General features: G+C 47.4%; 1 protein-coding gene across 1 annotated transcript in view; it reads right to left on the bottom strand.

Moving 5' to 3' along the window:
* PAPPA (pappalysin 1) overlaps positions 1-22,713 on the bottom strand; it is a 282,674-nt gene that overhangs the window by 12,643 nt on the left and 247,318 nt on the right. Inside the window, exons 18-21 of the mRNA XM_012802324.1 lie at positions 20,871-21,018; positions 15,137-15,246; positions 5,593-5,664; positions 279-377 (exon numbers count right to left, since the gene is read on the bottom strand). Of these exons, the coding sequence (XP_012657778.1) occupies positions 279-377; positions 5,593-5,664; positions 15,137-15,246; positions 20,871-21,018 (429 nt within the window). The remainder of the gene's footprint in view (positions 1-278; positions 378-5,592; positions 5,665-15,136; positions 15,247-20,870; positions 21,019-22,713) is intronic.

Below are 22,713 nucleotides of genomic sequence, written 5' to 3'. Positions count from 1 at the left end.
AGTACTTCCCTGGCCCTGCCCCTTCCCCTTAGCCCTCAGGTTCCAGCAGCCCCTTTTCTGAACCTTCAGCTAGGCCCTCACAACACCATGTCCTTCCTCTTCTAAAAGTACTTATTGCACCTTTATTTATCTGCCTCCATACCCGAGTCTAAGCTTAAAGACACAACACAATAAAGCTTGGAGATAGAGTGCTGGCAGAGCCTGGACAATGGGTGGTCCAGCATGTAGGAGCGATTCTGGCCAGGAGGAGGCGCTGCCCGGGACACACACCAGCCTACCTTTTTGGTCTTCACTGTGGAGGTGCAGCAATCCCCACCATCGTAGTTGCAGAACGCTCGGTTGTTGATGGCATCACAGTAATTGTCTCCCATGAAGGGCTATAAGGGGAGAGAGAAGCAGGCAATGAGGCCTCCGTAGCCGCCTGGGGTGAGGGAGTGAGTGGGCTGCCCCCCTTCACTGAGGCCTCTGTGGTCGTTCAGGTGTCTCATCTTCTCACACACCCCGGCAGTCAGCCTGTCCATCTTCAAATGCCAGCACCCCCCTCGGAAAAGGTACCACATCTACCATGTATACAGACTCTCGTGGAGCCAAATTTTTCCCAACTAGAGTGCGGTTATGCTGAGAGATGTACTCTTGCAACGCACAGGTGCAAAGGAAAGAGCACTTATATCTTATGAATACAGGGCTCGTTTTACATGGAGAAATGATAAAAAAAAAAAAAGTGAGACTTCTTTCCCTTACATTTCCTAATAGGAGGCAGTTAAAAACATCAAAAAATGCCAGGTGTTCATAAAGTCCGAGGGCAATTAAATTGCACATAAACTTTATGGATACCTTATATTCGAATATACATATTAGAAAGCTCAATATAAACTGCCCAAGAGTTATAAAGATAACATGTAAGAATTCATAGGAATTTGACACATCATCTGTTTACAATGCTGGGCTCGCTCTAACAGAGGACACAGATGTGCATACTGTCACACGCTTTCCAGTCTGTTTTCTCCTTTGGCTCTCCAAACATGTGAGGTAGGCATTGTTACCCTACAGACCAAGACCCCAAGTCTCAGTGAGACAAATTTGGCCAAAATCACACTGGCAGAGTCAGGAGAGTGACTTAAATCCAAGCTGCCATATGTTTTTGCTTTTTTTTTTAACTTCTCTCTCTAGGCTGTTCTAGCATATGCTGATTTATTTCTTTTCTTCTCTGTCCTCATCCACCCCTTTGGTGCTCCAAAGATGAGGGAAAGGATAGAGTCAAGTCATTTCAGATCTGAACCCGGAGCCATCTCAGGAAAAATCCAGGAGTCTCGTAACTCCTCTCCCATTTGTATTTCCCCCTCCCGACAATCAGCATGGAGTAGCCGTGGCCTGTTTACTTTTCTGTAGCTTGTGTAAAACCGTGAACTCTTCAAAGATACAGGCAATGTCTGGTTTGTCTTTGCCTCTCGATCACTTAGCTTAGTGCAGTGTGCAGCTTTGGTCCTTAGCAATGCTTGTCAAGTGGAATGAAATTGTAGTGGCCTGGTGGAAGAGCAGTTGGCAGGGATTTAGAACGCCTGTGTTTTCGTCCTCCAAACCTCAGCCAACTGGGTGGTGACTTGGTGATTTTAGTTAAGTGAATTATCTTCTCTGGGCCTCAGTACTCCCACTCGTGAAACAAGAGCCTAGGACAGTCTACTGATTTCTCAAAGGAATGAACCTATTCCTCTCCCCCACCTCATCACATACAATGTAGAGAACAGATCAAAGTAAAAACCACTCTGCTTAGCGGGGTGCAGAGGGTCCCTAACACCCAGTGGCTCATTGATGGGAAAGAAGATGATGGCGTTTGTTTAAAACCGTCATCCCAACACACCACCTGCGATCCAGTGATCTCCCCTTCCAACTACTCTGGAGAGCTCCAAGCTCACAAGGAGTTCATCTTACGTAGCACCCCCAGTGGCTGCATCTCTGTTCCAAATTCTCATTCCCAGAGCCATTGCGTTCCCAACATAATGCCAGATTCCATTTCCTCCTGTCTTATTAGAGTCTTAAAAAGATCATAGCGAGACAGCTAAGAATAGATAAGAGCTTAGCTTAGGTGTGTGCCTGTGCACGGCTGTGAGCTCAGGTGTGACTCCACTGTGTGACTTCCATAAGAACACATTATTATATTCATATCGGAACAGAGGGGCACACACAAAAAACAAACAAAGGTAACCCCTTTCCTTTTCTCTGTGTGTCAGGAGGTCTGCCTGGGGGCTACGTTCTTTATGTCCTTTCTTATATAATATATGAACAGACTGATAAAGGAGAATTATCCCTTCCTTGCAATGAAAGAAATGAGCTTGGTAAAGGAGTAGCTGGGGAAGAAGAAAAGAAAATGAATGAAGGTGGTTCTTTTTATTTGGAGCATGAAAGAAATCACCAGTCTCATCACTAGCTACTCTCTCCATGTGCACTTTCCTAAAGGTCCGTCCTTCCTTCCTTCCTTCCTTCCTCCTTCCCTTCCTTCCTTCCTTTCCTTCCTTCCTCCTTCCCTTCCTTCCTTCCTCCTTCCCTTCCTTCCTTCCCTTCCTTCCTTCCTTTCTTTCCTTCCTTCCTCCTTCTCTTCCTTCCTTCCTTCCTCCTTCCTTCCTTCCATCCTCTTTCAACCCTATTTATTTAATGCTTACTCTGTGTTACACAATGTGCTAAGGAGAAGATACACCAATGCATCAAAAGAGTCACAGCCCCTACTTCTCTAGATCTATATTCTAGTGAAGAGACAGGCTTTAATCAAATAATCACACATCTAATCAACCAATTTCAACTCTGATAAGAGGAGGAAAAGCACATGATGTTATTAGAGTACAGAATAGAACGATTTGATCTACTCAGGGAGTGCAGTGAAGGCGTCCCCAAGGAAATGACGTTTCGGCTGAGATCATGAAGAGGAATAGGAGTTAATTGATGGGAGTGGAAAAGACAGAATCTGGAAAGAGAGGGAGCATCATAGGCAAAGTTCTATTACTTAGAAACCTCTCTCATTTCTGGTTCTTTTTTTTTTTTTTTTGAGACAGAGTCTTACTATATTGCCTTTGGTAGAGTGCCATGGCATCACAGCTCACAGCAACCTCAAACTCTTGGGTTTAAGCTATTCTCTTGCCTCAGCTTCCCAAGTAACTGGAACTACAGTCACCCACCACAACGCCTGGCTATTTTTTGTTACAGTTTTCATTGTTGTTTAGCAGGCCAGGGTGGGCCTTGAAACTGCCACCCTCCATGTCTGTGGCTGGCGCCTAACCACTGTGCTATGAGTGATGAACCCATTTCTGGTGTTTCTTATGTTGCTACTTCCACTAGTAAGGTGTTTGGGCAAACAACCCATACATATTTCAAGATCCAGCTCAAACATCACCCTCCAAATGCCTTTCTTAATAGCGCCAGGATCCTCTGTGTTTCTAAAGCTTCTTGTATTCGTTTTGGTGACAGCTCTTGGTACATTATTTTGAAATTCTCTCTTTAATTGTTGATCTTATTTACTATTCTGTGAATTCCTTATGAACAGGGAGTGTGTACTATTCATTTTTGTATCCTACATTCCTAGCAAAATGTCTGGCAACTTGAGCAAAACTTTATCAAACCTATGTCCCATAATTTTTTTATTTGGTAAATGATACATGGATGGAGGGAGGATGGATGGCCAAGAAGATATCACAGATGATTTGGGAAGAACATAGATTTTCACTTGGCTAAAACCACTGTATTCCCAGAACTTAGATTAGTAACTGGTATATAAGAGGCACTCAGGGAAGCACTGATGAGTGAGTGAGTGAATGGTCACTTTGAATCTAGCTTGATGCAGAGGGCAGGGGAGATCTGGGGCCCCTAAACTCTTTTTTAAATCTTGACTTCCTCCAGATACTTGAGGTTGAGCAGTTTTCCCTGCTCCCAGCATTTATATCTCTTCTAAGCATAACTTTTCAGCCAGACAAGACACAAACTATTAGCTGTAAGCTAAGGAAGAAAGATGAGGGCACCTGCAAGGGCAAAGGTGATAAGCATCACTGGCAGGGCTCAGTGCCTGACAGGTGAGGGTCTCTTTGGCCTAACTGCTGAGTCAAAGAAGGGATTGAATTCCGCTGTTATACTGGTTGCCCAGACTGCCGACTCAGCAGAATGAGCACCCAGGTAACCCAAGCTTCCTTTTCCCAAATGCTGGGCTGATCCAGAGAGATGGAAGGAAGCAAGAGCCACAGGGCTTTCTTTGGCCTTGGTTTTGCCATTCCATACTGAAGCTTAAGAGAATGAGTTTCTTGAAGACTACAATGCCAAGTGCCCTAGATGTCATTATGGGGGGTGGAGGGTTCTCCCTAACTTATGTACAGAAAGAAACGTGCGACCCAAGGACTGTCTTGTGACACTGACAGGTCAGGGAATGTCTCTGTAGCCTAGTGGAGGAGAGAAAGCATCAGCCTGGACATCAGGAGACCTGGGCTTGTGCTTTGACTCTGTGACTATCACGCTGTGCAAACTCAGACCCATCCTTCCCCTCTGTCTTCACCATATACAACAAGCAAACAGAGCTGGCTCACACTAACACTTCCCCAGTTTGGGAGTTCCAGTGAATATTAATGATGGAACCTGCTATTAGACCCACCTGCTATCTAGGCCTCTGTTTCTCCACCTTTCCAATAATAAGTTAGGTTTAGAAGACTATCTCAAAGGAGTTTTCTGGCTCTGACATTTCCAGAGTTTCATTCAATGTGAGTGTTTTTAGAGCAGGGTTGTCTTTTTCACCTGCATTTTCTTCAGTGGGCTCTGGGGGAGACCACAGCAATTCAGACAGCCACCTGGAAGGGATTTATGGCTTTTGTTTCCACTGCCAGCTGAGAAGAACCACTAGGGGCATAGCAATGCACAGAAATGTCTCTGAGTTCCATGTCCTCCCCTGAGAACACAGCTAACATCCCAAGAACTTGTCTCTCTCTGTCCCCACCAGGCCTGTCCCCACTGACACACAGAGCCAGATCTCCAAAACTTCAAGCTCCAGGCAATGACTCAACTGTGATGTCAGAGGATTTAAGGATCAGAAAGGATCTTGTGCTTGAGCTCAGTGGTGGAGTGGGCTGTGAAGCATCCACGGTCCTTCTGGGGTTAAAGAATGAGAGAACAACTAACGTGTGGGCAGAAACAAATGGATCTGCAAGTAAAGGGCACCCGTGAAATGGAAATTTTAAAAACACGTCTCACGTGACTCTGCAAAGGTTCAATATGATACTATTGGGACAATCTCTGGGGTCTTATAGATGTTAAATCAACTTGGCCGTCTACCCTTCCTTCTTTACACTCCAGTCTGATGGAGAACACAGGTTTTGGAGCCACAAAAGCCTGGCTTGGAATCCCAACTCCATCACACTTTACCTGTCCCTTATAAGAATGTTTCTTCACATGTCTGTGCCTCAGTTCCATCATCTGTAAGACAGGGCTACTGATCCCTGTCTGAGAAGTCAGCTAAATGGACATTTGTAACAGTAGGTACGGTAAATGTTAGCCATCACTCATACCACAAGAATATCTGCGTGATTATTTCTAGGAAGCTGAGGAGTGTCTTCCCTTGTGACTCACCTCGCAGCCTTTGACACAGTGAATCAGAGCAGGGTGAGGATACCACTTGAGCCCAGCAGTGCAGACGACTCTCTGCAGAGAGAGGGAGAGAGAGGTCAGATGGGTTTGGGATGGGGAGGGAGCCACCTCTGTGCTGGCACCACATTCAACCGCCCCACCTCTTCTTGGACCTTCCAAGTCCTGACTTCACCCTGGCATTTACATGGAGAACTTGCCCAGGTACTTGCAATAACAGGAGCCATAAGATTAAAATAATATTTGTGTTCACTGTATGTGTCATGATTCTGTATTTCCCTGGCAGGAACAAGGGCCGAGGAGGAGCAGAACTGGGAGATGGAAACATGATCAGAAAGGCCCTTCAGAAAAGCCTTGGCTGCTGTTTGAACCACTGGGGGAGTAGGTGTAAGGTGGGAGGAGGAAGTGTAGGGTGTGCTTATGTGGGCACTTGTGTGTTGGGGTGCACACATGTGCACGGCCGTGGCAAAAATACAAAGTGGGAGAAAGAGCAAAGCAGGGTTTCTCGAGCGTGAGCTGAGGACCACCTTCATCAGGACCACTTTTCATCTCTGTGGAGGCACAGCAAGAAAGCAGATTCCTTGGCCCTGCTTTGGGTTTAATGAATCAGAGACTCTGAGGCTGGTTCTGGAATTCTGCATTTTCAACAAAGTCTCTCAGATGATTCTGCTGCACACTGCAGTTTGAGAGCAAGTGGGCTGTTGGGGGAAGGAGAGAACCTCTGGTTCTAACCTGGAGAGGCACAGAAGCTTTCCTGCTGTTACCTGCTAGGATGCCATAAGGGTTTGCTCACAGGTGCCCGAGGTTGTCCACACTTCGTAGCTCAGTGAAAATGTTCTTGCTGTTCCCCTTCAATAAAATGCCCTTCCCCACCTTGTCACTTGGAGAATCCTTAATTACCTTTGAAAGATCTACACAAACTTTCGTTCTTCTGTGGTGCTTTGTAGCATGCATATACACACTCACTTATGGCCTCCTTTAATAATAATAGTTATGATGATGATAATGACAACTACAATATATTGAGTGCACTTGTGGGGCTAATTACTTTATACATTATCCCATGTATTTCTTGCCAGCATGCTGTGAGGTGGGCATTAATCTTACGTCATAAGAAAATAAATTCCCCAAGCTCCATAGCTCTTAGGGGGAGAAATCAGGATTTGAAAACAGTTGTTCCACCAATGATTCAAGGGAGTCCATAATGTAAAATCCAGTATGATGATATCTTTTTTTAAGCAAGTGAAAGAAGAAAGATAAATAACACCAGGAAGCTAAACTAGGGTCAGGAGTGGGGAGACCATAAAAATCCTAGAACTTCCCTCTTCCATTCTCCACAGATGCCTCAGTTTCCTTTTTCTTTTTCTAGAGACAGAGTCTCACTTTATCACTCTTGGTAGAGGCTGTGGCGTCACAGCTCATAGCAACCTCCAGCTCTTGGGCTTAGGTGATTCCTTTGCCTCAGCCTCCTGAGTAGCTGGGACTACAGGTGCTCTCCAGAACACCCTGCTATTTTTTTGTTGCAGTTTGGCGGGGGCTGGGTTCGAACCAGCCACCTTTGGTATATGGGGCCGGCACCCTGCCCACTGAGCCACAGGTGCCTCCCAATGCCTCAGTTTTCATGCCATAGTATGATTATTTCCTTAAAGAATAAAATAAAGTAATAAAATAAAACAAATGGCACAAGCTTAGATTTGCAATTAGAGGTAATCTTGTCAGCTGGTTCTAACTAGCTGGTTGTCAGCAACCAGTCACAGAGGTCTGTATGATCGGGGCTTGTTGTCGTGAAGAAAAGCCAGTTAATTTTAATTTAAAAATGAACAGTCACATGGGCCAGAATGTGGAGAAGCCATGTGACCAGCCCATTCGCTCCCTGAGGGAAGACCTACAGGGCAGCCAAACTGTAATTAGGTTTCTCGGCAAGCTTGTGGCAAGGGAAGTCAGGCGACTCCAGGCTAAGACTGGCTGGGGTGTCTTTTTTCTCTGCTTCATGGCATCTCTGGCTCACACTGGAGCTCTCAAGCCTAGAACGGTGCCTCATATGCACAGGATGTAAATAAATACGTGGATATACAAGGAAAGCCATGGGATTTGAGGTGGGGCAGGTATAGCTGCACTTCTGACTTGGAATTTCCATGACGAGGCTCGGTTCTCCCATCATAAAATGTTTACTAAAAATGTCACAGGCTTGCTGCAATGATGCACTGGGATGAATGATATGAACACGGTTAACCTAGGACAAATTTCTTAAGTATCTTAAGTATCTCTGGCAGGTCCAGAGTTTTAGCCACCTCTGTCTCTCTCAAGAATGAAGTAGGTACTGTGCTACAGGCATATACCCCAAGGCTGGTGGGTTCAAACCGGGCCTGGGCCTGCTAAACAACAATGACGACTGCAACAAAAAATAGCTGGGTGTTATGGTGGGTGTCTGTAGTCCCAGCTACTTAGGAGGCTGAGGCAAGAGAATTGCTTAAGCCCAAGAATTTGAGGTTGCTGTGAGCTATGATGCTACAACACTCCACCGAGGGTGACACACTGAGACTCTGTCTTAAAAAAAAAAACAAAAAACAAAGTAGGGAGCATGGTGAACAAACAGTGAACAAATGCATGAAGGAATATGATATAAATGCAAATAAGGGCTTGAGAGTAGCTTCAGTATTCTCTCCTTCCAGTTTAGCTACTCTCTTCCCCCGTTTCCCAGCTGTGGGTCAGTGTGGATAGAATCACCTGACGTCATTCTGTGGGCCAGTGTGGATAGAATCACCTGACTTCATTCTCTGTTCCCAGTCAAGATCCAGGGACATTGGAGGGCATTTAATAAAGATTCAAGAAGCAGAAAACAGCAAGGTGTTAGAATCCACCAGGGATTTGATGCCCATCCCTCCCCAGGTTTATCTGAGAGCTAATTTAATCCGTAAGGCGGAGTGTCTTGGTGTGGTCGTACAAGTTTCTGTCAGTTGAGGTTTACCTGACGTGATTTCAGAGAAAGGACTTTTATACTATCTGCATGAACCTATTTATCTTTCCAAGGCTTTTGGATTTTCCACTATTACTCAGGGCTGCACGCCCCACCTGTCTCACTCCAGGGCCCCTCTGTGTGCTGGGAGGACTGGGAAAGGGGATGGGCAGTGGGGGCTGAAGGGAAGACTGAACTGTTTACAGCACATATTGGGAGAGCCCAGATGGGGCCCTTCCCAAGTCAGCCTTGTTCTTCTTGATGCCAGTGGGCCATCTAGATCAGCCGGAGCCTTTCAGACCAGGTTTTGTAAGATAGCTTTCATGTCTTGCGTTGGTGGGTTGGAAGAATAGGCTGCCTTTTCTCTGTAACTGCAATGAACATCATCATTCAACACCAACAGGGCCACTGTCACCTTCACCATCATCTTCATCACCACTACCACCATTATCCTCTTCTTCCTCCATATCTTCATTCCCTAGCACTACCATCACTGCTACCATCATCACCAATATTAAACTGTAGCTCTACCACCATCACCTCTGACAACCCCAAAGGCATCATCACCAGCATTATCCTGGTCCACATCCACACAACAACTTCTATTAAATAAATATTATGCTCTAAGCCCTGGGCTCAGAGATTTCATTTCATTTCATTCTTACCATAACTATGAGATAAGCGCTATTTTTGAATCTGGTTTACACAAGAGAAAACTGGGGCACAGAGAAGTTAAATGACCTGCCCCAAATTGTAATACATAGGCAGTGATGGTCAGCAATTAAACCCACATCCATCTGGTTCTAAGGTCTATGCTTTGAGCACTACATTCTCCTTCAAAGTGTACTAGCCACTGAAGCTGTTAAGTATAAAAACAGCTTGTTCTTTTGACTAATGGCAAGATTAAGGTTTATAAAGATGGAGAGCCCCTTTGAGACAAATGTTGGACAGGGGCAGAGTATCTAAAAATGGAGTCCAGAGAAGACAAGCCCCACTCAGAACCCCCTACAGGTGAGAAGGCACCCTAAGGCCCAGGTATAACTCCCTCCTGGATGTCTTCTAAGATAAGCCCTTCATTTCCCTTGATTTTTTTTCTCTGGATTTACAGGACCTGATATAAATGATTCATACCATCCTCTTCCTCATCAATTTTCCTTTTGTTATCAGTCAGTGAGCTTCTGGCTTTTTAAAAGCCTAGGCATTCCCACTCCGTATCCCTAGTGTTTGAAGAATATTTGAAGAATATATATCCATTTGAAGGTACATAATCAATGTTTACTGAACAAGTGAATAAGCAATCAAATGAGTGAATGAGTATGCCCATGAGTGAATGTGTGAGTATTCCCATGAGTGAATGAGTGAGTGTGCCCATGAGTGAATGAGTGTGCCCATGAGGGAATGAGTGTGTCCATGAGTGAATGAGCATAGTGGATCCTGGACACTTTGCTCATCTACAGGCTTCCCTCACAGGGCACTTGTTATGTTCATTTGTACATCAGATAGAACAGACTAAATAGGATCTCAAAAACACTCTACCTCTGACCTTTAGACTCTTGGCAAGGTTTTCCAAAAATATACCTAAATTCTTCATCTTCTGTCCAAACATGCTGCATTTTTTTTTTTTAATGTGTATGATAGTTGCCTTGGAGGATGGAATGCAGCAGAATGTTCTGGCTAATTCACCCACATTAGCTGTGTGAATTGGGCAGGGACAACTTCTCAGAGCCTCAGCTTCTTCATCTGGAAAATGGTGATACTCTTGACTCCATTGGGTGCAGTGGAAGCAAAATGAGGTCAAACAGAAGGAATTGCTTAGCAAACAGTGCCTGGATATCATGGACAGTCAGGACAGGATAATTTATCTTTTATTTCGTTAATTCAATTCCCTCCCTATCTCCCCTCTTCTTTTTCTTCTTTTTATTCTTTTCCCAGAAACCATTATAAAAGCTAAAGTTTCATCAATCTAGAAGAATTATAAATTTCTGAAGATGGAAGATGCATTTTCTGTTGTGAAACTCTCCCAGCCTCCCTGAGCAAGGGGAAGTGTTGAGGCAGATTGGAGATACTCCTTAGGAACTGGAGGGAGGCAGGCTGCCACCCCAGAAATCAAGATATCCAGACTGGAATAGTCTAGCTCATCCAAAGGTTGCAAGTCAATAGCTTCTAGGCTACACAAACCACAGAAATGTTTGGTTTGGCATACAAGTGTTTCACCAGAGTCAAAATTAGTTTATATATATATATATATATATATATATATGAGAGATTTCAAATTTTTAAAACGCCAGTTTTCTGTTACGCTAGAAAAAATGGAAAATATGGCCATAGTAGTACCACATCTCCACATTGCTACACTAGGTTACGGTTGCCCCTCCTCTGGAAACAACCAAAAATAAAACAAAACAAAAACAAATGGAAAAAGTCCTAATTTGCCACAATCTCCACCATTCCTTGCAGTCTCTCCAACATTGCACCTGAGGGGGATTTCCTTCTGTCACTGAGTTTGTATCATCTCATTTATTAGATTAAAGGAAGAGTTCTCTTTTCTCTATCTTTTTCACAAGTGTGTGTATGTAGGCAGGGGAACTGAGAAGGGGAAAACTTAGGGGGGAAAAAAAGAAGGAACAGAGTGTTTTTCTTCGTGGAAGTTAAAAAATATATATTTATGAAGGTACCTTATGAGACATACACTCTACAGGGGTCGTCAAACTACGGCCTTCAGGCCACATGCGGGCCCACCTAGGACATTTATCCAGCCCACCGGGTGTTTTTGCTGCCGCTGCCTGTCCTGCTTAGCAGCCGACTCATCCCAAGGCCCGCAGTCCAGTCCTCCAACGGTCTGAGGGACAGTGAACTGGCCCCCTGTTTAAAAAGTTTGAGGACCCTTGCTCTATGATTTCAATTATACGAAGTTCAAAAATAAGCAAAAGCAATTTATAGGGATAAAACCAAAACACTGGTTACCTTGGCAATGGAGGCACCGCACAGCATGGGCAGGGGAGGCCTGTCTGGGGAATTTTTCATGAGTGCACACCAATATAAAAATGTGTCAAGCTTAAGATTAGCATGTAACCTCTATCTCAATAAAAGGAACTTCAACTCTAGCTTAAGTTTAACAAACTTAAATACTGGCTTAAGTTTAATAAACTTAAAAACTTAAATACTTATTATTTAAGTATAATAAATGCTATATGAGAGTTTATTATATTTTTCTGTAATTCCATCTGTCTTTCTGAAATATTTATAATAAAAACTGCTGCCACTAGTTGTAGTAATATGCCTAAGTATTCAATATACAAAATAGCTTGCTTGGTCTGCCTCACCTGTTTCTCTACCTGCCTAGTCCTACTGGTGTTTGAGTTCACGACACACACCATGCTCCACCTGGCCCGGGGGCTCATTGTACAGATGAGAAAACTGCAGCCTAGAGAAATGATGGATTTGTCCCAGGACATGCAGCAAGCAGCTTAGACCAGACACTTGGCCACCTGACTCAGCAACTATACGTACTTAGTAACCATCTACTGTGCTCTAGGCACCTGGATGAGATAACCACTGCCCTGCCCTCATGGAGCTCACCATTCTGGGGTGCTCATCACCACACATGACCCCCATATTCTCAGCATGGATATCCTACTCTTCCTAGTCATTCCCATTCTTTTCATACATGTCAATACAAGTAAAATGCCTAAAATAGAGCTGATCTTGAGGAAGTGCCAGGGGTGAGCCGCGGCCAGCTTGCACAGGCTCACAAGAGCCAATAGTGACCGTATCTTCCCAACTTTGTGTTCAGTGATGGCAATTTGGAGACCTTGAAATCCGCCACCATGGGAGTATTTATATCATAGAAATTGGCAAATGCTACCAATCGGGGTTTTGCAGAGAGCCAGTTATTAAACATCAGCTAGCATGTCCCTGATAAGTGATCAGTAAAGGTCTTGCTTGTCTTCATTATTAATAATATTAATATTATTTTCTATTCCCCAGAGGCCACAGGGATAGCTAGAGTCAACTGCGGCATCAGATTGACCGGGGTCTCTCTTCCATTCCTCTTAGGCAAGTGGCTTTCATCGCAGAGATTCTGTTTCCTACCCCTAAGCATGAAGAGACTCAGACCCACCATGTAGGGCTGTCTCTGTGTGTGGGTGTGGGGGATAGCGACACGGATAAAGGATGGGCAGAGCCGGTCCAGCACCTGGCCACAGCAGGCATCCTTTGCACGCCAGTTCTCACCTCTGACTCTTACCCTGGGGACAAAGGTGGTGGGCGTTGGAGCAGAGCCTCACCCGGCCTGCCTCCTTGCATGAGGGCTCGCGAGTGGCCCCTCAGAGAGCAGGAGAGCCCTCCAGGGCCTCCTCCGGCCTGGAAACGCTGCACCAGCAGCTCTATTTCTGTAGCTCTCGCCGCACACGGGGCAAGGGTGCAGCAGAGGCCAGCGTTTCTGCTTTATTCCTGGAAACCATCAATCTCTGCCCTTCGCCCTCCTCCCTTTTTCTACCACATTTTTTTTCCTCCTGGATAATGAGGCCTCCAGAGACCGGTGGAGGTCTGAACCTCGTTATGGTTCTCTCGGTAGGCCGGCATCAATAAAGGCGGGCAGACCAGGGAGCTGGGTGGGGGCTGGACGGGCGGGCGGCGGGTGGGCCACGGGGGGTGGGGAGGGGGCAGCTCACAGGCTTTCAGATCCTTGGATTTATTTCACAGTGAATTATAACTGAACTCTTTAGGGCTCACAGAGGGAAGGGTGGAAATTCACTGCAGGGGTAGGGAAAAGGCCTCTTGTGGGAGGCTGGGCTAGGCCAAGAAGTCCTCTGATACTGGGTGGGAGGGAGGCCTCCTGTGTCTGCGTGTGTATGAGGAAGACTCACTTGCTTTGAGGGGTGCGGGTTCAGGACAGGCTAAGGGAGGAAAGCCGGTGGACTGGTCCTCTCCCTCAGTGATCCTCGGCTTCCCCATCTGTGCAATGAGGGGCTTGCACGTGGGGCTCTCCAGCTGCCCAAGACTGACCTGTGGGCCACATACATGCTCCTGCAAGAGTTCAGCACGTCAGCCTGCACGGAACCTTCAGGGTGAATCTGTGTGGGGATTAATCTGTGTGGGGATTCTGGTCTAGGAATGAGGACAAGCACATTGAGGTGGAGGAAGTGGATGACAGAGCTGGAGTGTAGGGAAGACAGAACTGTCTTGGGGAGAGTCAGAGGCAGAGAAAAAGAGAGAGAGAAAGGAAGGGAGGGAGGATGAGGACAGAGGAGGAAAGCACGTGGGAAGGAGAGAGGGAAGCAGGACAAGATGAAAGAGACACCAGGAGAGGCAGGAAAGAGAAACAGAGGCAGGAAAAAGGAAATGAAGCTGGAGAGACGAAGTAGAGACAGGAAAAGAGAGAGCAAAAGAGAAAGAGGAAGGCGAAAGAAGAGGGGAATGCCGGGTGCACGGCGCAGCGGAGGGCGTCTGGCTGGTCCCTGTGCCCAGAGTGCTGAGTAAGCCCTGGCAACCATGCCCTCGGCTCATTTGAGAAACAGTACACCCGGTATCGAGTTCTGCCCAGCTATCCAGAGTGCGATCTGTAGCAGGCGGGCAGACAGCAGCTCTCTGGACTGCAAGGCCTGTCAGCGCCCTGGGCAGTAGACCCACAGAGAGGCATATGGCTGCCTGAGCCTACCCCCGCCTCCTTCTCTCTCTCACTTTCTCCAGGGTGAGCCAAGGTCCAAAGCCACACATGAGCCCTGACTCTGCAGTGCCCTGGAGGACAAGAAGCCAGTCCACATTGGCTCTGGGGACCCAGCTGATTAGATGACACGGGGAAGGGAGGAACAGCTAAGCTCAAAGTCAAACTGATATTGCTCAAGGTGGGGGCCCTCTGTAGTCACCTGGCCGGGAGGCACAGCAGTCCAGCATGGCAGGGGGCATGCAGAGCCCAGACTCAGGTTTGGACTTGAGCCCTAGCTCTGGGCCCATCACATCACTTCTGAGAGCTCAGTGTCCACAACCAGAGAACGCAAACCACGACCCCTCCCTCATCCTGCTGTCCTCAGGTTTAATGCAGCCTTGTGCTCAGTGCCTTGCATGTGAACAAAGCAGGTGTTCCAGAAACGACAGGCATCACTTGCTTTCTATATCACATATTAATTGCTTTCTGCCAAACAGGTAAAGCTTGGAGAAAGACACCAGCAACTCACATGTGTAAAGTGGAAAGTGTCAGAGAAGTCATATAGCGTTATGCTTCCGAGGACAGACAGGTCCCGTCAGAAAGGGACGGCACTGTCTGACCTGCTCTGTGCTCCCTACCTGCGTTCTTGGTGCCGATTCCCTCATTTGTAAACTAAGGTGGTCAGTGCTCAAATTCCTAGGCTGTCATCACCATTCAGAGGGACAATAGTGACAGAGAGAAAGTATTAAATAATTAAGGACCAAGAAATGATTGTAAACAACCCCACCTCCTGCCCCCAGGGCACGTATGAAGGTTCAGTGAAAGATAACATGTGTCAGGGATAACTCAGGACCAGGACACGGTAAGGGCCCATCAATGTCATCCCCCCTGCCTTTAGCAGCAGATGGAGGGCCCTGTCCACTCACCTCAACCCGTGCGGGGTTCAGCCAGTGGGGGATGTCACGCACAGTCACGTTCACTGGGAGGATGATGGGCTCACTGTTGTGGTCCAGGCATGAGGTGGCACACTCTGACCCTGTGGGGAAGCACAGTCGGAGGGTGCAGCTCAGTCCTCAGGCTCCCAGGCTCCCAGGCTCCCAGTGGACACGGCTGTCCCAACCTCAGGGCAGGAGAAAGGAGTGAGCACCCCACGCAGGGTCAGCTGTGGTCTCCCTGACTCTATTCACTTCTCTCTAAACCAACTGGCGGCTACCCCCACCCCTGTACCTAAGCCTAGTTGGGTCATGCTCGGCTGCTGCTCCCAGACCTTCCCAAGGTTCCCCACACCCAGGACAAAATGCAACCTTCTTTGCTGGGCCTCTGATGCTTCCTGTGGCCTGGTCCATCTGCTGTCCCACCAAACACCTTCAGACTTTGGTTGGTCCAGCTGGGCTGCACTCCACTTGGTTTTCTACCTGAGCCTCACACCACTTCCCGGCCTCTGGGCTTCTGCTCCTATTCACCCAGTCTCCTGAAATGTCCCCCTGACCTGTCTTCCCATGACCAAATTCTACCTGTCCCTCAGGGTCCAGTTCAACTCCTCCAAGAAGTCAGCCCAGATTTCTGCAATGGAGCAAGAGGACTCCGTGTTCTGCAAGCCCTGCTGCTTGAGGACTCTCCCTCTGGGCATTGAGGAGCCTCAGTCCTTAGTTGACCTCATTGTCTATGTCTCTCCTCCACAGCTAGAGTGTTGCCCTCCCTCGGAGGTCAAGGATGAAGTCGGTTCATCCTCGTGTCTAACTGGGTACCCGACACCCTGATAGAGCACAGTGAGTGCTGGCCAACCGAGCAGTCAGCTTCTGAGTCTTCACACCTCTCTCTCCGGGGGTTTCAACCTGCCCTCCCCTGTGCCTCCAAGACCCTTCTGTGCCCTTGTCAACTAGCTCATTGCTAATGATCCCACAGACCTCCATGCCAGTGCCACCTGCTAAGAGAAGAACTCCATGGTTTCCTGACAGGCCAACCCCCTCTTGGGCACCAGACTCATCACTTGTCATGTGACCATTTCCCATTTGTTTGGTGATTGTTGTGTCAGTAGCTCTGTACCCTGCTGGGTTGTCCCTCCAGGGGCCAGCACTGTCCAGGCTCCCTGTTCTGTGCCTGGAGCCTGGCTCTGTGTATGCAGAGCGTGGGCACTGAGGAAGGACTTGGGAAGGAATGTAAGAGACAGAGAAGCAGGGGGTGGTGGATGGATGGGGAGGGGAGGGAATGAACGATGGATGGACGGCACAAGTGAATGATGAATGGGCATTTAGGTATCTTCAGGAGAAAGTGAGTCTGTAAATGGATAACTGAATGAGTGAATGATGGATTTAATGGATAGAGGAATTTTTTAAAAGCCAGGTAATGAGTCAGTGAAAGGGTGGATAACTGATGGTGACAGGGCTGGTATACAGAAGCCCTCCATCCAGGGGAAGAAAACTGATGTTCATTCAGCCTGTGGGTTGGCCAGTGGACTGCAGTCTGGCTCACTGGCTCTCCACCCTGACCTCACACATTCTGAGGTCTCCGGAAAAATCAAGCCTATCTCCATCCCTCCCAGCACTCCAAAGAGGTTCTCATTTGTGGGGGCAAAGACAAACCGTCAGAATCTTCCCAGGCCCCGAGGAGTTCATTTCTCTGTCTTAGTGCCCAAACCAACCTCCAAACACTAAATGGGTCACTCGGAGGCTGGGTGCAGTGGCTCTGGCCTGGAATCTTACCACTAGGAAAGGCTGAGCTGAGTGGATTGCTTAAGCTGTGGGGTCTGAGACCAGCCTGAACAACGAATGAGAACCTGTCTCTACTAGAAATAGAAAAATTAGCTGGGCATGGTGACACAGACTTGTAGTCTCAGCTACTCTGGAGGCTGAGACAAGATAATTGCTTACATCCAACAGTTTGAGGTTGCTGTGAGCTATGACACCACAGTACTCTACCCAAGGCTACTGAATATGACTAGGTGTCAAAAAAACAAAAAAGAAGTAGGGTGGTACCCGTAGCTCAGTGGGTAGGGCGCCGGCCACATACACCCAGGCTGGCAGGTTCAAACCTAGCCGAGGTCAGCTAAAATCAACAGTGACAGCTACAACAAAAAATGGCCAGGTGTTGTGGCAGGGGCCTGTAGTCCCAGCTACTTGGGAGGCTGAGGCAAGAGAATCGCTTTAGCCCAAGAGTTTGAGGTTGCTGTGAGCTGTGACACCACGGTACTCTACCAAGGGCAACATAGTAAGACTTTGTCTCAAAAAAAAAAAAAAAAAGAAGTAAATAGATGACTCAGAGCAAGTTAAATCTTTTTTTATCCTGTTCTGTCAGTCATTTTAAAGGCTCCCTTCCAAATGCATATGTGATGTGCATATGTGCACACAGGCATACGTGTACATAGCTGTGCAACATACATGCAGACATATGCACACACACATGCAGACAGCGCAGCCAGCCTCCTCCCTGTTGCCATCTTATCATCCTCTTTAAGAGACCCACAAAGAAGAAGTGGCAGGTGCGGGACAATGTGTGCGCCCTCTGCACTTTAAACACGGGGACGCTGAGCCTGATGAGGGCAGATTCCTGGTTTTTCCTAGGTAGTCTCATTTTCTCGCAAGTCCGGCCACGTGAAGCAGGTGTCATCATCCCCATTTCACAGGAAGGAGGACACAGAGCCCAGGGAACAGAGCTGGCCAGGAGAGGGCCCTGGCTTAAAACCCACATCTCCTGACTTCCAGGTCCCACACTCAATAGGCCGCAGCCCCACAGAGAGCAAAGAGGGAGGCAGCGGTTGAAAGGGCAGAGGCAGGTGAGGGGCCAGGGGAGTGAAAAAAATAGGGGAAGCCCAAAAAAGACAAAAAGGATAAGTGATGAGAATAAAATACAAAAATCTCTAAGCAGTCAGAGAAACTGTTTCCTGGTGCGTGTTTTGTCAAGAGACCGGTTCTAAAGTAGTTTGTAGGGAGCAAAGATGAGACAAAGCTGTGATGATAAAAGTTATTTTGAAACAAAAAGAAAATGCAGCATCTGGGACTTGGACAAGGCTGTCCCTATCCAAAGAGAGGGCGAGGAAGAAAAAGTGTCTGAACAGGAGACACTTGCTTTCCTCAGCAATGGTCCTGTCTGAATTCCTCTCTCTCTGTGGCTCCCCTGCCCATGCCTGGGCTCTGGGGCTGCAGGACCAGGCTGCTGTGTTGTGATATATGAGCTGTAATTGGCATCAGTGCACAGCGGTGATCTCATCAGACCCCACCTCTCCTTCCCCCGAGGCAGGCAGAGGCTGGAGGAGAGTGGCAGCAACTCTCTGAGGCTGCTTGTGAGGCTCCCACTGCTGAGGGGGGTGGTCCAGGTGAAGGAGAATGTGCCTGCCAGGCCCCAAGCCCACCACACACCGCGCCCCTGCTGACGTGGGCTCTCCTCGGTGCGATGGGCTCTCCCGGGGAGCGGCTCTGCCTGAGAGGTGGATGTATGGGGCACTGGGAGATGAGGATGGGGAGGGAAAGCTGCTTTCTGCCGTCCACCTTCCTGCCCGCTGCTCCCTCAGGCTCCCAGCGCTGCTTTTTCTCTCCATGCCCCCCCTACTCGTGTGCCCCAACCCACTCACCACCAGCCCTGGATCACTACATTTGAAACGTGGGCATCCAGGAATTAGGCCCTGCCATGAGAACATGGGGCACTGGGGAGGGGGAGATGATTCAGCATCCAGAACCGGAGAAAGCTCAGTGCGGGAAGAGGCACCACCGTCCTGCCTCTTCCCCCCACCCCACGGTTCTGAGGGAGAGTAGAGAGCCTGCTGTTGTGCTGATGAATGTCCCAGCCCGGCTATGACATATGGATGCACCATGTGGCTGTAAGACATAGTTGTGTAAATGTGTGTGTGTGATCTGTGTGCATTTCACGCATCTTTCTGTGTGTTTGATAATGTTTCAGTGCATAAGATATGTTCGTTACCATAAAGTCTATGTGCTTGTATATTGGATTTGTGCATGCGCGCGTCTGTGTGTGTGTGTGTGTGTGTGTAGGTTTATGTGCTAGTTATGTATATGTGGGGGTGATGTACTTGTGTGGTGTTTGGCTGAGGTGTAGGTGCTAGGCGTGAGCTTACAGTACGGTATGTGTGTTTGGGGCTACGTGATGTATGTTCACTTATGCATGTGTAAAAACTCCCGTAGATTTGAATGTGTCAGTGGGTGTAGACATACAAAAGATCTGTTTCTATCATTTTATATAAAGGCCACTGAATCAGCTTTTTTCTTATAAGGCCACACGATGCCAGGTATGAGTCTGACTGAATATTCACTTCTATGTTCTGACTGAGCTGGAGGTTTGGATCCCACCACCGTCACACTGTCCAGAGGCAGGCTCGCTCACCAGGAATGATGGAAAGGTGAAATCCTGGCTGTGGTTTGGAGCAGCCAGTGCTGCTCACTGTGACAACACCTGTTGCCCCAAACTTCCAATGCCTACCTTGGCAGACCCTCTGAGAGCCCATCTCTCTACAACTTTCCTGGTTGAGGTGCCATGGACTGGCAGGTGTGTAATATCTTAAAATACTTTCCGAATCACCGGTGAGAAGGACTGTGTGCTTTGGTGTTCTCTGACCCGTGCAGGAGCCAGTGCCCTGTACTAAATGCAAGGATGCCGAGTCCTGCTCCAAGCCAAGATGAAGAGCCTTTCCTCTCAGAAGTTATGTGTTTTCATCTTCAAAAGGAGGTGGTCAGTGTCCATGAACCTCCCCCTCCAGCCACAGGCCTTGGTTCTGGGTGTGCAGCGATAGCTCTCACTTTGCTGGGTGAAGAATGTGTTGGTTCTGTGTATACTCAGATAACCTTCTGTGCCAGACACCCCTGGCAATTGCCCCATAAATCACATTGGCCCCAAGCAAGGACATTCAATTCCCTGGGCTTTTCATCATGGTCAATTAGGGAATCAGCCCAAGAGGTCAGCCGCACTGCCCTTAAATGAGGTCAGACTCCACGCACTCCCACTTCCCCAGAAAGCTGCGGGGCCTGTGATTAATGTGGCTGTCCAGATGCCTGGTTTTAACCAGGCTAATCCCTGGCATCGAGCACCAGCCTCTTTTTCCTGCATGTGTTTCTCAGGCTGGCCTAACACTGCACAAGGAAGATTTTGAAAATGCTATCAATTCTCCTTTGGAAGGGGCTGAAATGCCATAGAAAAAGCCAGATGGTGGAGTCGGACAGCTCTCAGGATTTGGGGAGCTCTCTCACGTTTCATTACGCCTTCAAGTTTTAATTTCCTCGTTTGTTAAAAGTTAATTATGAGGGTGGGATAGAATGCCCTTGAGAGCTTCATGCAGGACCTCACCCATAAGAAGTACTCACGAGTGCTTAGCATAATGCAAATTTTAAGATCACTAATAAATATAACCTGTGATTTCCTATTTCCTGCTATCTTTGGTCACACGGTGCCTTCTGCCTGGAACACCATTTCTCTTGCCTGATAAGGTCGTCCGACTTGTTGGGTAAGCACCCCTTCTTCTGGGAGTGTTCTGTGCCAGCCCTGGCCCCCGAGGCACTTGACAGCTTTCCCTTACTCTGGGGTACCTTTGCACACTCACTGACCATTACTTCACCATACCCCATCTCTGAGTCTCTTTTGGGTCTCGAGGTACTAGCTCCAAGTTCCTGGCAGGACATGCCCCCTTGCACTGCTCCCTTTGAGGGCCCATCATACCTATGGCGTAGCCATCAGGACACTGCAGTTTGAGGTTACTGTTGAGCTGGTTGGGCGCTGAGCACTGGCCTTGCATCTCCTGGCAGACGTGGAAGGAGCCACTCCAGGTGCCATCTTTCCGGCAGTGTATGACATTGCTCCCACGTCCCTGGACACCACAGAAACACAGTCAGGTCCAAGAGACACTCCAGCTCCCCACAGGACAAGTCTCCCAGAATAAAAGAGGAAACAATTTCTCATCTCCCCGGAGCTCTGAAGTGTTGTTCCAAAACAATTTCTTAATGATGGTTGAAACTCAATGCCGCTAAAAGAGAGGTGTTGCTAGTATCTCTGTTTTACAGATGGGGAAACTGAGGACCCAGAGCAGGAAGAAACTTGGTCAGGGTTTTCCAGAGAGCCTAACTCGTGGTCCTAGCTTAGCAGTGTTATAGAAGTTTCAATCAGAGAAATTACGGGTTTGATTTATATAGTTTTTTGTTTTTAATGAAGATAGGGGCCTATGATTCCCTCGTGGACACAGCAGTGAGAACACGGGTTCACAAGAAGACAGGTGTATGTCAGAGCTTGCTTCCTCTGAAGGAGTGAGAAAGTGTCCCCTGTCAGGGTTCTCTTCTATGTTCACTAGGCAGTCAAGCTTTTTCTTCCAAGGAATTTCTTTCCTTCCCTCCCCGTTCTCTTCCCTTACACAGTGGTACCCAGAGGGTGTGTGGGAACACTTCTGTCCGTGCTCCCCGAGCAATTCTTTAAAATAGGCAATCTATCGAAGGTGTCAAAATGTATACACAATTTAAGAAATGAAAAAAAAAACCAGTATTAAAATTGTAACACTCAATATATACTGATAACAAAAGATGAAGTTAAGTCCTATTGGGCACCTCTTACAATTACAGAAGTCAAATGTGACCTGAGTATTACAAATTAAATACAGTTTTTTTCTTTCTTAAATTGTGTATACATTTTTTGGCACCCTCTCTCTAGTTTCTTGCAAAGAGCAAATTGCAGCTTGAAGATATTGTCTCTCTTCCGAACCCCCTTTCAATCCCCCAGATTCCAGTGAGAAGTCTTTGATGTAAGTATTTCAGAACCAACACCGAACTCAAAGGTTATTTCGTAGTGCCCAGTCTATGGCCAGTTCTATGGGTTACAAAATTAAAGAGAGAAGAGTGTCTGCTCCAGCGAGGTTGTGGGAGACACAAATCTATGGCCTGTGACTGTGCTCATCCCCACAAGGCAGGTGTCTCCCCAGGGCTGAGTATATATGGGCAAGAGTAACTTAGATGGCATCAACCAGGGAAGGCCTCTTAGAAGAGGTGATGCATAGAAAAGGGTTTCCAAGGATGGGTAGAATCTCAGGTGGAAAAGGAACCAAAGGATATTCCTGGGAGATGGAAGGAAGGGCACGTGCACATTTGAGAAAGTACCATATGTGTGAAATAGCCTGGTACAGCCCTGGCTTTAAGCCACAAGGCAGAAAGAGAGAGGGATGAGCTGGCAGAGCAGATAAGGTGTGGCAGTTAAGGAGTTAGGACTCTACCCAAAAGAAACGGAGAAACATAGATGGTTTCTTCCGAAAGATTTGAGAACAAGCTGCATATTCTTTCCTGCTAAGCTTAAAAGACAAGAAACTTGCCATAAGGCTAGAGGAGCTATTTGAAGAGAAATTTCTCTAAAGAAGATCGGTGCACGGCCTACAGATATATGAAAAAATGCTCACCATCCTTAATCATCAGAGAAATGCAAATCAAAACTACTTTGGGATATCATCTAACTCCAGTGAGATTAGCCCATATCACAAAATCCCAAAACCAGAGATGCTGGCATGGATGTGGAGAAAAGGGAACAC

This window comes from Otolemur garnettii, unplaced genomic scaffold (assembly GCF_000181295.1).
Source record: "Otolemur garnettii isolate 467f Iridium unplaced genomic scaffold, OtoGar3 scaffold00014, whole genome shotgun sequence".
In the NCBI taxonomy this organism is placed as follows: Eukaryota; Metazoa; Chordata; class Mammalia; order Primates; family Galagidae; genus Otolemur; species Otolemur garnettii.
This window is presented reverse-complemented; position numbering and strand designations above follow the sequence as displayed.